Below are 17,686 nucleotides of genomic sequence, written 5' to 3'. Positions count from 1 at the left end.
TGCGGTACAATGTGCACTACTCTTTGCAAGTAATGGAGTCAAACAGTCCTGAAGACAAATCGGTAATTTAATCAAAGTGGCCCATTATAAACGATGACTCAGTGTGCATGCTAAACACGAGGCTATGATTATCATCAGTTGGTCTGCTGCCATCAGTCGGTCTCATCATCAGCAGCAATGATCAAGCCACTGCTGTGTGACGGTCTTGCGATGCAACAAACCATCGGGCTCCTGCCCACGTGCCGATTCCATCCCTGCAACCCTGCAGGCATTCCCTCCTTTGGCTGCGACTTTGTTAGTCTCGACCACTGGCCATCATCCCTTCCAGCTGCCCATGCACACTTCCTTGTTTAAGTTGGCCTCTTACCTGAAATCGAAGCAATGCACTAGCTTGCTTAAGAGCATGGGGTGGGGGAGGAGGTGCCTAAATACAGCAGTGATCCAGGCTCTTTAGAACAACCACTGTTGACGTCTTGACACTCTCACATTATCCACCCTGGAGGAATGGAGGAGCCAAATAAACCCCTGACCGAGATTTTAACGCAATAGCACTGCCTACATGGCGCGACACAGAGGCATACACTCCAGCGATACCGCCAATATTTACTTACGTCACAAGCAATATCTGTCTGGCGCTTGCTGTGTGTGTGTGTGTGCGTGTGCAATTCCATTGCTGCTCATGAGGCTAGGTAAGGGTTAGCCGGAGAACGAGTTTTTTTTTTAAACAATCAATTGTGAGATATGCAAACGTAGCATCATGCAGCTCCTTGGGGGCATCATTACTGTGGGAGTTTATCCCAGTGCAGCGGCAATTAACAAAGTGCACTGCCCTTGAGAATAAACAAACAAACACCAGAATACAACACTGCCAGTGAATATAATACTTTTTTTTTTACTTATGCCTCCCAGCAGACGCTTGGTCTGATCAGATATATGCAAATCAACGTTGCCCTTTATTTGTGTTTAAACTGTTAATTATAAATCTTCTTGGTTCTTTCGGTAAAGTCACGTAGAAGGGAAATAATAAAATAATAAAAATAAAACATAATAAAATAATTCTCACGACGTTTCGGCCACAACGCAAGCAGCCGTCCTCAGGTGAAGAACAGATCTGTCGGAAAGACAGTGTCTGAATGAACACCACCAGGCTTGGAAGCGTATATTTAAGCTGGGTTGGAGGGGGAAGAGCGCCTTGACAAAGGAATTTGCATATCAAGAGGAATTTAGCATATATATGGGAAATGCAGATATGGGATTAGTCACTACTTGTGAAATGCGTAGGAGGTGGGCGGGGGGTTTTCAAAGTCATATTTAGCCCATGCATTATGCAGGATTAGCTCACCTGAGGACGGCTGCTTGCGTTGTGGCCGAAACGTCGTGAGAATCATTTTATTATGTTATATTTTATTATTTGTATTATTTCCCTTCTACGTGACTTTACCGAATGAACCAAGAAGATGAATCCCTGCAGTCACGAAAGCTTTAAATCGAAATGTTAATTATAAACCCCAACTGGCATTTGCCCGAATCACTAGCAATGCGTCCCGATTAGTCTGTTCGCAGAAGTTAAGCTGCGTTGAGCCTGGATAGCACTTGGATGGGTAACCAACCATATGCAGCAGCATGTTGTAAGCGGATGGGCTACGTGGTGGCAGCAGATGGCAACGCAGCAAAATAAATTGTGGTACTGTACCCCTATGCTGCCACGTCTAACACTCTGTGCTTTCACCAACTTTGCATTGTCACATTTCGGTGACCCCGGTCAACCTTGCAAATGAGACTCTTGGTCTCTTAAAGCGTTCTTGCCTGGTTTAACAGAATCAACTTGACAATTGAACTTGATCAGTGTGGTAATGCATCGGATAAAAAACATATTAAAGCCATAACCCGCATGGCGTAGGGAGGGCCCTTCATTCCAGCAGTGGATTGACAAGAGTGGGTTGACAAACGAACATCATTTTATCTGTGGCAATCGTATCTGCAGGGTGAGCTTAATTCGCAATCCATATTTTCATTCGTGAAAAGCCTCCTCCTATTCCACACAAATTCACCGTCAACGGGAAGGGTGTGAACACAAACACACACAGCCGTGGATGAAAAAGTTGTAATGGATGATTTTTTTTTTGATAGAAAAAACTTTGTCCAACTCCGATCTCACCTGCACAAGCCCGCAGATGAGATTGATGAAGTTAAAGCAAAAAAAAAAGTGTATTATCCGGGGCATCCACGCACAACAGTAAAGCCAGCAAAGCCAGCAAAGGTCCCCTTGCCCCCGGAGGAGAAAACGAAGTGAAAGATTGGTCCGTGGGTAATCTCAGATTACCCGTGGGATAAGATACAGCGGTACGATAAGACTTGGTAGAGCAGCGGGCACACGGTGTTATGAACCCAGACGACCTGATTTGATTCGTAACATTGGCTAACGTCAAGCGAGTCTGGACCAGTCCAGCGCCCCGACCACCCCGCCACCGACTATTCACAAACTCGCAACGACCAGCGTGGTGAAGCATTGTCAAACGAAATCAGTGACCGGCCGATGAATGGCATGGGAACGTCTTCGTCCAGAAGTGGATTCTCAAATTGCTGTGGTCTAAATTTCGATTTAAAGCTTTCGTGACTGCAGGGATTCATCTTCTTGGTTCTTTCGGTAAAGTCACGTAGAATGGAAACAATAAAAATAATAAAATAAAACATAATAAAATTATTCTCACGACGTTTTGGCCACAATGCAAGCAGCCGTCATCAGGTGAAGACCAGGTCTGTAGGGGAGACAGCGTCTGAATGAAACAGCACCATGCTTGGAGCGTATATTTAAGCTGGGTTGGAAGGGGGAAGGGGGAAGGGCGCCTTGACAAAATAATTTGCATATCAAGAGGAATTTATCATATTTATGGGAAATGCAGATATGGGATTAGTCACTACTTGTGGAATGCGTAGGAGGTGGGGGGGGTTTCAAAGTCATATTATGCCCATGTATTATGCAGTATGCAGGATTAGCAGCATCAAAGGGAGGGAGTAGGGTTAGCAGTAATAGAGGGAAGGAATTTTAATAGTAAGCTATTTATTTATCTACAGAGGATAAATCAGCTGGTGTGCAGGTGCTGTGTGGTTCGTTACATTATGGCATTTGAGTGAATGGTAAAAGCTTGGGGACAACTGCATCCAGCAGTGGACTGACCATGACTGATGATTGATGATGATCAAGACCACAAGGTGGAAGTTCCAGGTTTTACTCCTTGGCCAATACATCACTCGGCGCATACTTAAGGAAAGAAAAACGACTCTTCAGTGGATGTAATCCACGTGCTCGTATAAATCGTCACTTTCAAGTTCCCGTCTGCAAGACGTACAGTTTGCTCAAAGCGCTCGAAAGATTATGTCTATTTTTCAACATCATCTCTCTTTTCCCAATTTCGTATAACCTTGTTCAACTCAACTATCTATTACACAACAGTGCCGCTTGTTGCTGGCCGTTTGATGTGATGGGCCTTTTGGGCTTTGTGGTTCAGCAACTGTGCAAAAAATGCACAATTTAGGCCAGAGTTTGTACAAATTCACAATCTTTCTGGAAAACAACTTTGGTGACTGCATTAATGTGCAGATGATGCTAATTTTGATGCTTACTTTTTATGTTGGGGGGGAGATAAGTTTTGGTGCTGTTGTTGTTGAATCCTTCATTTAACCAGGAGGTGAAATAAACCCACTGAGATGCGATGAAACAACATGGAATGTTTTGGAACCTCGGATGACCTGGTTTTAAAAAGTTTCGTGACGAGGTTGATAACGCTCGTTCTGTATGTTTAAATTCACACGCGTATTTCCGTAAGACGCTGTCTTACCCCTGTAGGGTCATCATGATTCCCATGAACACTGAACACAGGGATGGAGATGTTCAGGTTTGGATCCGCATAGTTGACCCAAGGGAACCTGCAACAAATAAGACAAACAAGCGCGGTCTTGAATGTTCCATAATCAAACACAATTAAATCGCTTTTTCAGCAAATGGTAATCGTAATTTTTGCTCGATTTTTTAGTTCATTCGGAGCAGTAAAAGCTGGTAACAACTGAATAAGTCATTACAACAGTCATCTTTCTTAACCAAAAATTTGCCCATTTACAGTGTCCGTATTTTGAAAACAAATGCTTATCATACTATATTACACAAAAGTTTGCTGGCTGGCTACCTGGGCGGATTCATTCTTGCCTGGCTGGGTGCCGTGCATCGCACTGATGTCACGGCCTCCACCCCACCCTCCACCTCCATCGCAGATGTGTATCCAACGCAAATGTGCGGGATATGCTCTCATGCCATCATATCATTATACTCGTACCATCATACTATATTATAAAAAATATATATTATTAGCAAATCACCTTCGTAAGTTTCCTGACACTTAAATGAAGCTTCAGTTAACCACTGCATTTCCAGGCCGGCGATTTTTATTTATTTATTGATCCTACTGGACAAATCTTTGGTAAGCACCTCTCCTGGGAGGCTTAGTAAACATATTTCCCTAGAGGTAGCCGTACACTTGAATAATACAAGCGTATGCGAATAAAATACTTCCCCAGAACCTTGAAAATTGTTCCCCAATCTTTTTCAGCTTCAGCTTATGCAGATGCATCAGCATCTCTGGGCCACCTTATTTCAATGATCCAAGCATGAATAGAAGACGCCTGCTGCCTTCCAGAATTCCAGTCTTTTCGTTTGCTACTTTGAATACATTGTTATTTCCATATGTCTTTGGCAAATATACGTTTACTCTGCTGCTTGACGTCAGCATCAGCATCTTTATTTATCCTAGAGAAATCTGATAAGCCACAAAGCTCTTTGTCACAGATGTTCAGTAGGGACAGGACAGAATGTTACAATAACAACAAAAAATACAAAAAAACGATCAGTGTAAAGTATAGGAAAAGAAAGCAAATCACTAAAAATAAACAGATCAAGTATATAACTTCAAATTCCACAAGTACACCGACTCCCAAGCTTGGGAAAGGCAGCAAAACAACAGCAAGAACAGTCCCAGACCACACCAAGACAACAACATAAAGTCCCTCAATAAAATTGCACATTAAAAGTCTCCAAGTGATTCCAATCAATCTTGTGGTGAACATTTCCAAACCAAAAACAATGTCATCAGCCAATCTTGAAGTGTACCATCAACCACATCTGTCTAACTCCTCTTGTCTGTGATGAGTGGGAGGGAGGGCCCAGTTGCTGATAAAAGAGTTGCTTTCAGATTGTGAGATTTTACACAAGGGCCCTGCGAACATATTCACAATCAGAAATCTTTTTTTTTATCCTGGAGGAATTCGATGAGCTATAAAGCTCGTTTTCACAGATGTCCAGTCGGGGCGGCATATATTCATGGTGTCACCACGTTAATCTGGCATCGAATAACGCAACGACTATTCCATAAACGTAATCACTGTAATACCAGTGATTAAAAAGCATTGGTATTAATAATGCATTCTCTTTGTTTTTTTTATTTTTTTCGGTAAAGTCACGTAGGTAAAAAATAAAATAAAATAAATGAAAACAAATAAATTAAATCACGACGTTTCGGGCGCAACACAAGCGTCCTTCTTCAAGTGGGGACAACGTAGTGAAAGCACAACGTGCTTGGCCAGGAAGTGCCGACGTTGCATTGGGCCAAAGAAAGTGGCAAGACATTGGCACCAATAAGTGTCCAATTCATGTGCAACTATAAATAGCCGTACAGCAGGATCGTGCGGAAAAAAATAAAATCCAAATCTTTTGTAAACTCATGACAGCGAGATGCTGACAAGAGACATTCCTGTGCTCAGGCGCTGGAGAAAACTGGGCTCAGGAGGACCGGAGAGAAAATAGTTCCGCTCCGCTCCACAATCAGCGGCCAAATCCCGTCACACTCGCTGGGGAGACCGGGACAGCGAGCCCGACGCTTAAACGATTGAAAGCGCGCTGCCGTTGAATGCTGCACTTTGCCAGCAAACTTTGTTATCTGAAATCCGAGGAAATGGGGAAGGAAAAAAAAGGGAATAATCATCACCGGCCTGGAGGCTCGGCGGTAAAGTGAGTAGGAGGCAGAGTGGCTCACAATTGGAGGCACGCAAATTCAAATCCTGGTTGGGGGTTAACTCAGTCCATCATCCCTCTCAGTACCACCTTGTGAGCAGGTCAACGGTAGCAGTCCTATGGATAAGCTCTTCCCTGCTATAGGAATGCAGAATTTCCACCACTGGCTTAAGCCTGGAAACGGAAGATAAGCACCAACTCAATGATCAATTTGAGCAGAAAATCACTTTGAAACGTCACCTAAAATTGGTGGCTTGGGGCGGCGACTCTGCTCTGAGGTTGTCGGACCCCTAAAGCAATGCAGTTGCCAAAGTCAGCTGAGCCTCCAGGAGGACAAATGCTCTCACGACTGAGTAGTAATAACAATGCCCTTCATTTATCTCGGGAAAACCTGACTGAGTGTCAAGGCTCGTTTTTGGGTGGGCCCTGCTAAGTTTTTTTTTCACTGCAAACAAGGAGGAACAAGTGCCTCTTGTTTCCCAATTAAATCCGTCTCAAGCAAACGTTTAAATCCTGGCAAAACTTTGGACCACGCCGTCACCGCCGCCACGCTCCTGCTCCAAGGACGTCGCGAGATGCCCCAACGTCCCACCTTGAAACAGAAAACGGCGCTCAAAGTCCCACGGCCGTTACAGCCGCAGCATCGACCGGGGGTGGCCTGCTGGAGCCGAACCGCGAAAACCCCCCATAGTCGAGCGACCAACACGCCCCGCACCAGAGGTCCCGATGATCGGTCCCCACCTTAGTAGGCGATACCAAACGCTGCTTGGGGACCCAGGGACAAAACTGTGATCTCGGCCGATGTCACATTTGTGCCGTCACGATGATGGGTCCACCTTAGTAGGCGACACCAATCGCTGCTTACGAGCCCAGGGACAAAACTGTGATCTCGGCCGATGCCACATCTGTGTCGTCACGATGATGGGTCCACCTTAGTAGGCGACACCAATCGCTGCTTACGAGCCCAGGGACAAAACTGCGATGTCGGCCGATGCAAGGTCTGCGCCGCGTACTTGCTCCCGCCGAAGTTCACCGCTTGGTCGCTCAGCACTTCGAAGGTGACGGGGCGGTCGCCCATGCAGTACTTGCGCAGCGTCTCCATGCAGGCGTGCATCGCCCGGCGGGATGGCTTGTTCTCGTGGAACAGGTCTCCGCCGAGCAGCACGAAGTCCACCTGCGGGCAACACGACACTGTTGATAAAGGTGATAGAGGTGCAGCCCTGCAACTGCTTGCTCGTGCCACTGCTGGCAGAACTGTTGTCCGCAGGTGTTGTCCTTGCCCCGCACCTCTGATTAGCGCGGTTGGCTACGTACTGTATGAAAGAAGTTCAGCGTACGGACATCATAACTCAGATAAACTCTAGACAGCCTCTCTAGAGGGTGCCTTTGTCCACTCTTTCACACCGGCCACACATCTTGGAGGTGGCAGTACCCACACTTTAGCCCACCACACGCGACCCGCCGATCAAGAAAGTGGGGGACCTGTTGATGCTGCTGGGTGATGGTGGGAAGCACAGAAGAGTATGTATGTATGTTGAACTTCTTTCGCACCGTACGTAGCCAACGTGCTAATCGAAGGTGTGGGTGTAAAGACAACAAACTAAACGCAAAAGGCAGTTTTCAATCTTGATTTAAAAGTGCATAGCTCCAGTGGCTTTCTTAATAAGCTCCAGTGGGTTCCTTCAGTAGGAGCATAGTAAGTACAGTCGAACAATGCTATTCTGGCCCCTACACCACACGGCTCCAAAGCAGCCTGCAACAACGTGGTATTCACAGCGGTCACAGCGGTCACAGCAACCCATGCAGAATCCGGGCTCGATGATGCATAGCTTCCGAGATCTGACGAGAACCAGGAGGGTTCTGGGAAAATTTGTCACACACTGAAACCATACACTGACTGAATAATATTGACGGCCCGGAAAGAAAAAAACTGCATATTATTCATGAAAGTTCATCTGCAAACATTACAATGCACGTAAAAAAACTTAAAAATATGACAAGACAACATCAATAATTCACTCATCATCTAGGGAAAGGCATTCACCAGAAAAATAATCTTGATTCGGAACCATAAGAGGCAGAGAATTGTCACCGTGTAACAACTTCAGACAGACTCAGAAACGGAGGCACAAACACAATTTTGCAGCTGCCAAGTCAAATCAAATTCAGAATGGTAATTAAGGATTCCAAAGGTATACCTTAAGCAGTTAACTTGTATAATGATCACATTGAAAGTGAGAAGAACTAAAACAAGCTCCATGGCTTAAATGTGTCAGTTTTCACAAGCAGGGAATGCATTTGCATATAATAGCTTATCCCCTCTGGCCTTTCCCTTTACCCAGCGATAATCAACAAGTTTCAAATCGGGTTGTTAAAGTTGTGTATATTTTGCATTATAATGCGGCCGTTTGGAATGCTCTTTCTTCCGTTATTAGGAAGCCACCAAACCAATGCACTTTTCAATCCTCTAGATTGAAAACACATTTTTTTTTAGAACTGCTTTTTGTGTTTAGTTTGTTGTGTCCTACCCGCACCTCCAATAATCGCAGTTGGCTCTGTAGGGTACGGAAGAAGTTGCCGGTTAGATCTCCCGGCGGCGCGTCAGTTGAAACAATGAGCCAAGTTTATTAAATCCCTCTGCCACTGTCCACCCAGTGGTGGACAAACAAAAATAATAATAGTACAAAAATTCAGCAATAGAAATGGGTACACAACAGTTAGTCGAAAGGTAGGTCACGTGTGGTGGGGTAAAGTGTAACTTCTCTAGTTACTTTACAGACATCTAGAACAGGGGTCGACAACCTGCAGCTCCGTAGCCGCGCGCAGCTCTTATTTAAGGACTTTTTTTTCCGAACTCGAAAAAAATGGCTCTGCTTGTTAATTTGGTTGCCAACCCCTGATCTAGAGGGACTATCTCTAGAGTTCCCTATAATTGAGGCCCTTTCAGCCAGCAGCAGAATAAGCAAGAACTTGCGGGGATGCACCGTTATCGAAGCAGAGTTTCCCCGCACATACGATTAGCAAGGTTGGCTACGTAGAGTGCGAAAGGCATTCAACATACATACTATGTAAAATCACTGGAGTTTGCCTGACATTGTTAAATGTACTTGTATTAATGTATTTTAGTTCTGAAACAATAACTTATCATGATAAATAACTAATCAAAAACTGCAGGGCTATGCACACGGAATAAATATAAATCGGCATCACACGCTGGTTTAGAGCACTTTGAATGTTCAGGAATTTTAAGTCCAGCCGTTATAAAGCCAATAAATTATATCAAAAGTCTTTTGCCAGGAAAATTGGGAAATCAGCCAAATTGCTGCTCTCCGTGTGCAGCTGCAAGGTGGTGTAATTTCCGAGCACTCGTGCAATTGTATGTCTTCTCTCTTGTACTTATCCATTTATTTACATCACTATTGCCAAACTGTGTAACTGGAACCGGTTGTAGAGTGAATGGGCCATGCGTTCCTTGTTGAAGTAAACAAAATCGGTGGCTCCGTTTTGTGGAAGAGACCAATTTCTGTCCCCGGACGAGGTTCATTGTGATGGATCGCACGTAGTGTTTGATCAAAAAGCAGATGAAGATATTTATTGCGTACTTTTTCTTTTCGAACTTAACCAGCCAGTGTCCAACTCACAACTGGAAGGAAATGGTTGGGGCGTCTACTCAATTCTTCCTGGCATCAATATTATATTTTGTATTTTATTACCCTTTTTATTTCCCCAGGTAAGGCCCCACTGAGCTACATAGCTCTTTTTCAGAAGCAACTGGCCACAAATGAAAGCTCAATTAAGTGGCTTTTCATGTGTAAATTTATCGCAGCCAAATGCTATAAACGTGGAAGGGAAAATCAGAGGAACCGGAGAGAAATCCACGCGACCACAGGGAGGACAATAAAACGAAAACTCATTTGCTTTCACTCAATAATACTTGCGTATGACACAATCACCATAAATGTGGCTGATCCCCCCAATATCTGGGTAGCTAAGCAGGCTTGAGCCTGGTTAATTCGTGGATGGGTGGCTGGCTTTCTACCAGTGGATCGCCTGGTAATGTGATGTAGGAGCGGGGCTGTAAGGTGACCAGGAGACAACAACGTGGAGCACTGTCGGCATTATCTCAGGGGTACAACACATGCCAAACAACTAAACATCCCAAAGCAGGACCCCCTCATAAGAGAGTCTTTGGACACGCACTCATGGGGCTTCCCTGGGTAAGTAACTGGCAGGGAAATTGGCTTCCGCTCACCGCCCGGCTACCTTTCCCGCTCGTCTCTGGCCGCTTGTCGGTCATCTCCGAGCCGTTCGCTATCTCTCCTCCGAGAGATATAAAAGTACTAAAAACCTCAGCAATATAAATGGGTACACAACCAGTGTAGTCAATTGGTAGGTCACGTGTGGTGGGGTAAAGTGTGGTTACTCTTCGAGGGAGAGAGAATGAACACTGTGTGGCTTCGTGTCTCATTCTCCCCCGGTGGGCTTTCTCTCACACACGTTCTGTTCTTTGGCTTTAGTTATAAGCCATGCATTGCAGGGGCTGCTTTGAATCGTAATTGCTAATGGTACCATCACAAGCACAAAGCGACGGGAAACTCAGTGAATGTGAGCAGTCATTTGCGATGACCTTAGCCTCCTGAGGGTCCTGATATGGGAGCCTTCCAGAGGTGCATGAAAGGATTCTAAAAGCCAAAGTGGGCTTTCTCCCCATCCAACAAAACAGCATATGTGGGTAGTCCTATTTCACCGTGCAAATGGAATGGCAATCAATTCGGTTTATGAATTCTGAGCTTGGAATCAGAGCTTCGATCAAAATCAAGATTTTTTTTTTAAATGGCATTGGAGAACCGGTCCTGGGCCTTTCTCAAGGTCGACTCAGCCGTAAATGGGTACCTGTTGAGAGTGTAACGATTGATGCTGTGCAATTTGTACTTTTAAACTTAACTTGCCATCCATTCCACTACGCTTGAGAACCGCTTATTAATCACATGTCTATGTTGGACAGAAACCCAGAATCTCAACGGTGCCAGGCCTGAGCTCTTGACCTCTGATGCAGTTGACCCGACTCGGCGTTTCTCAACTCTGAAATGTAATGTGAGGTCACTTAAGACCGAAAGAGGATTTCCCCATAACTCTGGTTGTCGGCTTATGAGGCTGGTTGTAATCACCGGCGAAACGTCTTACTCGAATTGTAAATGTACTCTCCAACACAACGGTGTGCTGAAGTAGTAATGAAATGGCATGTTTTAAATTACGTGAAAAACCTTAGTAATTAGCTGTGCCGGGTGGTGGCGGGTTTAACGACACATTTATATTTACGTAATTTAACCACAAAAAACTATATTATGGATAATATTGGTACCTCAAGTAACTGAAGTTACTTGAAGTAGAGTCATGGCGGTATCTGTACAAATGGGCTCTTACCATCTCTTCCACAAATCTTATACACTCAAGAGGTGGTTTATAACCGAAACAACCTTTAAATACCAATAAATTCTAGTCCAAATTTGAGTACAGTAGACTTTGGATTATCCGCGCTAATGAAGGGGAGGACGACCGCGGATAATATCAAAATCGCGGATAATCCAAAAATATGCATTTTACGCAGATCTCTACGCGATAACACTTTCCTGCTCCCGCGCAGAAGACTCGCGCCCATTAAATGGAACGAACCAAGAATATGAATCTCTGCAGTCACGAAAGCTTTAAATAAAGATTTAGGCACAGTCATGTCAATCGTTTTTTTTATAAGGTAAGAGAAATTAACACCGGAGATGAACATTATTTTTTCATTGCAAAATTAGCAAAAACATGTTCAAATATAATTTTTCGCACAATCTCATTCTCAATTGAGGGTGCAAAGGAAGATAAAGCGGCGTTGTTGTCCTACGGACGAAGTACGCGTGAAACAATCGAGTGACAGCGACGGTAGTCGTAACATGGGGCAGCAGCAGCAGTACCAGCTGTAGAAACTAATCACTGGAGGCCTGCGAAAAACAAGTGCCTAGGGTCTACAAGAACCTTAATACGGGTAGGAACCACCTGGTTCTACCAGCCCAGAGGGGATTATTGTGTCCGTCCGTCGTGCATCCAAAAATTGGAGGGGAGGGGCTGGGTGGAGAGGGGAGTGTGGGGAGGGGCTGGGTGGGGAGGGAGGGTGGGGAGGGGCTGGGTGGGGGAGGGGAGGGTGGGGAGGGGCTGGGTGGGGAGGGGAAGGTGGGGAGGGGCTGGGTGGGGATGGTGGAGAGGGGCTGGGTGGGGAGGGTGGGTGGGGCTGGGTAGGGGGTGGGAGGGGTGGATCTGGGTGGGGAGGGGCTGGTCACCCCGTGGTGCCCTTATAAAACTCAACGTTTAACCTACTCACGCCGGCTTGTGCCCGCCCTCACAGTCGGGCATATTTGCGGAATACACCACGCCGCCGTTGACCCTGGCCATTGACCGAGCAACCCAACGTTCCTACCAGCTCCCTCCGCAGGAATGTGTTCCCGCCCTGTGAGGGGATTCGGGGTGTGTTTGTGGCACGAGTAGAAGCTGTGACGGCCGTGAGGTGTACGTACGTCCTTTGAGCGCGCGATCTCCATGATTTCGTCGAACGTCACAAACGTGTCATTGCCACGCACTGCATCCTTCTCCATGTAGCCCAGGTGGATGTCGGTGGCAATCAATATTTTAAACGTGTCCTCTTCATTTCTACGGGAGAGGGGTGGGTTGGGGGACATCGTGAGAGCATTGTGAAAAGAGTTGATGTGTCTTCTCGCTCAACTACGTTCTCAATCTTTGCTGTCTCTCTCTCTATCTGTTCCCTCCCCCTCCGCATTCGCTCGCTAAGGTCCCACTCCTCACAACTCACACGCATTGTTGCCTTGCTCACCCCACGACCCCTTAATCTTCGCCCCTCATAACCACCACCGTCACTGTTCCCTCTTCATATTTTCATTAAACGGCTTTCACTCATTAACCCCATTCATTCATGCAATTCATTCGTCATTTACTGTCATGAATTTCACTGTCACCGAATTCACGTATCACAGATTGGCCCCCCATTGCTTCCTCATCTATTTCATTCACCTCGTCTGCACCGTTACATTCGCATGTTGTTGTACCGCTGTTAAATCTTTGCCTTGGATAAGGCACTACTGTATATATCATCCGTTAAAATAGGAAGATAAGTTCATGCAGAGAAGGGAAACAGCAACAACAAAGTATAACATCGAACACGTTTCAATTAAATGCAGCTACAGTAGTTATTCTTACTGTGTATATATGTACAATGGTGTGGAGCGGAATAAGCAAAGCGGTGAGCGCATTGCACTCTGAGGCCGATGGAACCTGGAAAGCTTGCCCGCCCTAAAGCCTATGTCGAACATCTGGAGATGGAGCGCGAGATCAGTCACGTGGTATGAGCGAGGTCAGTCACGTGGTATGAGGTCAGTCACGTGGTATGAGCGAGGTCAGTCACGTGGTGTGAGGAGCGAGGTCAGTCACGTGGTGTGAGGAGTGAGGTCAGTCACGTGGTGTGAGGTCAGTCACGTGGTATGAGGAGCGAGGTCAGTCACGTGGTATGAGGAGCGAGGTCAGTCACGTGGTATGAGGATCGAGGTCAGTCACGTGGTATGAGGAGCGAGATCAGTCACGTGGTATGAGTAGCGAGGTCAGTCACGTGGTATGAGGAGCGAGGTCAGTCACGTGGTATGAGGAGCGAGATCAGTCACGTGGTATGAGGAGCGAGGTCAGTCACATGGTATGAGGAGCGGGGTCAGTCAAGTGGTATGAGGAGCAAGATCAGTCACGTGGTATGAGGAGCGGGGTCAGTCAAGTGGTATGAGGAGCGAGGTCAGTCACGTGGTATGAGGAGCGAGGTCAGTCACGTGGTATGAGCGAGGTCAGTCACGTGGTATGAGGAGCGAGGTCAGTCACGTGGTATGATGAGCGAGATAAGTCACGTGGTATGAGGAGCGAGGTCAGTCACATGGTATGAGGAGCGGGGTCAGTCAAGTGGTATGAGGAGCAAGATCAGTCACGTGGTATGAGGAGCGGGGTCAGTCAAGTGGTATGAGGAGCGAGGTCAGTCACGTGGTATGAGGAGCGAGGTCAGTCACGTGGTATGAGGAGCGAGGTCAGTCACGTGGTATGAGGAGCGAGGTCAGTCACGTGGTATGATGAGCGAGATCAGTCACGTGGTATGAGGAGCGAGGTCAGTCACGTGGTATGAGGAGCGGGGTCAGTCAAGTGGTATGAGGAGCGAGGTCAGTCACGTGGTATGAGGAGCGAGGTCAGTCACGTGGTATGAGGAGCGAGGTCAGTCACGTGGTATGATGAGCGAGATAAGTCACGTGGTATGAGGAGCGAGATCAGTCACGTGGTATGAGGAGCGAGGTCAGTCACGTGGTATGAGGAGCGAGGTCAGTCATGTGGTATGAGTGAGATCAGTCACGTGGTATGAGCGAGGTCAGTCACGTGGTATGAGGAGCTAGGTCAGTCACATGGTATGAGTGAGGTCAGTCACGTGGTGTGAGGAGCGGGGTCAGTCACGTGGTATGAGGAGCGGGGTCAGTCACGTGGTATGAGAAGCTAGGTCAGTCACGTGGTATGAGGTAAGTCACGTGGTATGAGGTCAGTCTCGTGGTATAAGGAGCGAGACGTGGAATTGCTGCAACTATCGAGGGCCAGAGATCGTGGCAACGACTCGTGGGAGGCCTTGAGGCGGTGGAGAGAAATCGTGAGCATCGCCGGTAACGAGAGAAACTTACGCGTCGCCCATTGTAAAAGCCCGCTTCTTTAAATCTTCCAAAATCGTGTTGACAATTCATTCACCGCCAGTCAATCGCAAGACGAGGAGCCTAACACATACTGGGTGCACAACGTACACGATTCTCTTCACCGGTTTGCAAAACACCTTCAGGTAGTACAGTTTAGAGAGAGAGGGGGGGAATAAAATTAAATGTTTAAATGTTTTAACGATAATTGTACAAATCGACAAACTTTGCTCGAATTTCCCGTTTGGCTTTGAGCGGTGGAGGGGGGGCGCGCAACGCGGTTTAGATTTCCCACGTGGTTTAGCAAAAAGCGCGGGAACGGACGGGGGGGAGCGCAACGAGCCAATCGGGCGCCACGCTGCCACCGCCACGTGGTCGGCTCTGACCAATGGCCGAGTGGGGGGAGACCCCTCTATGCTAATCCGTTGTAGGGTATTTGCGAGAGGCGTCTCAAGAGCGAATCCCGCTACGGAAGCCGCAGAGCAGTGAGATCGCGTTTCGTAAAAGCAAACAAATACAACTGTGGCCGTCATACAATAATACAACACATCCGTCGATAAATACGGCAGCCTTAAATGTATAAAATATGCATATAATGAGGCAAAGTTTTTTTTAGGGCAATTGCAATTAGGGGCCGTCCATAAATGACGTCACGCACCTAAGGGGGGGGTGGGTTAGACATTTGTGACGATGTGTGACGAGGGGGGGGGGGTTTGAGAAAGATGACGTCACATCAAAATACACAACTTTAAATAAATATAGACAACACGTTCTACTTAATTAAATAGACTTTTTAATAAATGTTTTCTCCTACAACATCAGAGTGCAGCGGCACATTTAATAGTTTAAAGCTATTTGAAGCATGTTTTATTTTTGGCGGGGGGGGGGCGGAGCTTTGTGACGTCATATTTCAGGGGGGGTCTGACTTTTTGTGACGCCGTGTGACGATAAGGGGGGGGGGTCAAAAATCGTCCAAAATCGCGTGACGTCATTTATAGACGGCCCCTTATTCAAATGCACAACAATCATTCGCAACACCACACACTGATGAAGAAGATGATGGTCGCGTGGAAGAGTAGACCAATGTACCCTCCAGAGAGCCTCGTCTACAACTCCCTGCTCTAGTGGATGCCCCTTTCCGCCAGCAGGGGCACGAGTGAGCAATTGCAGGGCTGCGCCTTGTTGCCCCCCCCCCCCACACACAACGTGGTCCAGATGTCTTGTGACACCCCCCCCTGCCCAATTAATTGATCCTCACATTTGTTTTTCACTTTGCATATCAATTTCTGTATTCAATAAATCTCACTTTTAAACAATATATTTTTTTTTTATTGGGGTCACAGGACATCTGGACCACACCCTCCCTGTAAGTTGCACACGAGGTAGAACTGAAAGCATGGACAGGTCATGGTGTACTGCTGAGCCATCTGGAATTAATGAATAGTTCATTTCTCCAGAATAGAACGGTGGGGTTGCGTGAATATAAATGTGTCGTTAAACCCACCACCACCTAGTTCAGCGCACGGGTGTGTAGGAGAGTAATACCCACCACAACATTTACAATTCGAGACGTTTAGCCGGTAATTACAACCAGCCTCATCAGGCGGCAGCCATGAATGTTTTGATTTAAAGCTTCTGTGACTGCAGGGATTCATATTCTTGGTTCTTTCGGTAAAGTCACGTAGAAGGGAAAAAACAATAAATAATAAAATAATATTTTCTTATTTTATTTTATTATTTCCCTTCTACGTGACTTTACCGAAAGAGCCAAGAATATAAAGCCATGAATGTGTTGTGGATTTATTCTCCAACACACCGGTGTGCTGTAGTAGTAACGAATTGGCACGTTCTGTTTACGTGACAAACCTTACTAATCGGCTGTGTCGGGTGGTGGCGGGTTTAACGACACATTTATATTTACACGATCTAACCCCAAAAAACCTCCATTATGGTTAGTATTGGTTGCGAAAGCCTACATGTTAAACTTAAGTTGTTTCTCACCAGAGTTACCGGATAATTTTATTCTGAGAATTGCCCAAGCGCAGACTCTGTTGCAAAAAAAAATGGACATTAAAGACCCCGTTATATTACAGTTTTGGTTTTGAGACTTCAATCAAATCTGTAAATAATGAAATATAGCGTGGGCTGGAAAACCACAAGTTTTGAACAAGACGCAACAAATGTGTAAATATCTCACAGCCGTGTTGGCGGCCGTCCATAAATGACGTCACGCGATTTTGGACGATTTTTGACCCCCCCCCCTCAATCTAGATTTGAGTTTTTCGTGACTGCATGGATCCATACTCTTTGGTTCTTTCGGTAAAGTCACGTAGGTATAGAATTAAATAAATTAAATCACGACGTTTCGATCGCAACAAAAGCAATCATCATAATTGCATAATTAACTTTGATTATCAATTTGAAGATCTTGGTACATCTCAAGCTTTTCTAGCACAGATGGTAGCAACAAAGTGCAACGTTTGGTCTGGGTCCATGTACGACATGGGGTGGATGAGTTGTATTATCCCCGCTAATTGTGTCCCAAATGAAAAGTTCTAAACTTACCCATAACTGCAGCAGTAAACTGTAATTACGTATCTATAGTTACATGTGTCTGCACGACAAACGAGTGCTCAATCTTAACTGAGTCATGATTGTTGAAAGGAAATATAAGAGACCAAAAATTACGTCCTATTGTGCGCTAATTTGCCTATGGGGAAAAAATCAAAGCAAGGCGTTGGGAATTGTGAATGAAGCTGAGTGACAAATCAAAGTAATTTCCTTCCTTAATTTTTCATTGAGGTCCAATTTCACGCTCATTATCAATGTGACAGCCCATTGGTTTCATCGCTGGGAATACATCTCAACA

At 45.9% G+C, this 17,686-nt stretch overlaps 1 protein-coding gene across 1 annotated transcript in view; it reads right to left on the bottom strand.

Moving 5' to 3' along the window:
* The window catches only part of MRE11 (MRE11 double strand break repair nuclease), an 82,728-nt gene extending 67,609 nt beyond the window's left edge, over nt 1-15,119 (bottom strand). The window contains exons 1-4 of the mRNA XM_078618188.1: nt 14,812-15,119; nt 12,619-12,751; nt 7,075-7,235; nt 3,840-3,927 (exon numbers count right to left, since the gene is read on the bottom strand). Of these exons, the coding sequence (XP_078474314.1) occupies nt 3,840-3,927; nt 7,075-7,235; nt 12,619-12,751; nt 14,812-14,822 (393 nt within the window). The 5' untranslated portion in view covers nt 14,823-15,119. The remainder of the gene's footprint in view (nt 1-3,839; nt 3,928-7,074; nt 7,236-12,618; nt 12,752-14,811) is intronic.
* Nucleotides 15,120-17,686: the final 2,567 nt, after the last annotated feature.

Source organism: Lampetra planeri, chromosome 56 (genome assembly GCF_965212315.1).
Source record: "Lampetra planeri chromosome 56, kcLamPlan1.2.h2, whole genome shotgun sequence".
Taxonomy (NCBI): Eukaryota; Metazoa; Chordata; class Hyperoartia; order Petromyzontiformes; family Petromyzontidae; genus Lampetra; species Lampetra planeri.
The sequence above is the reverse complement of the archived record's forward strand: the minus strand, read 5'-3'. Positions and strand labels throughout refer to the sequence as shown.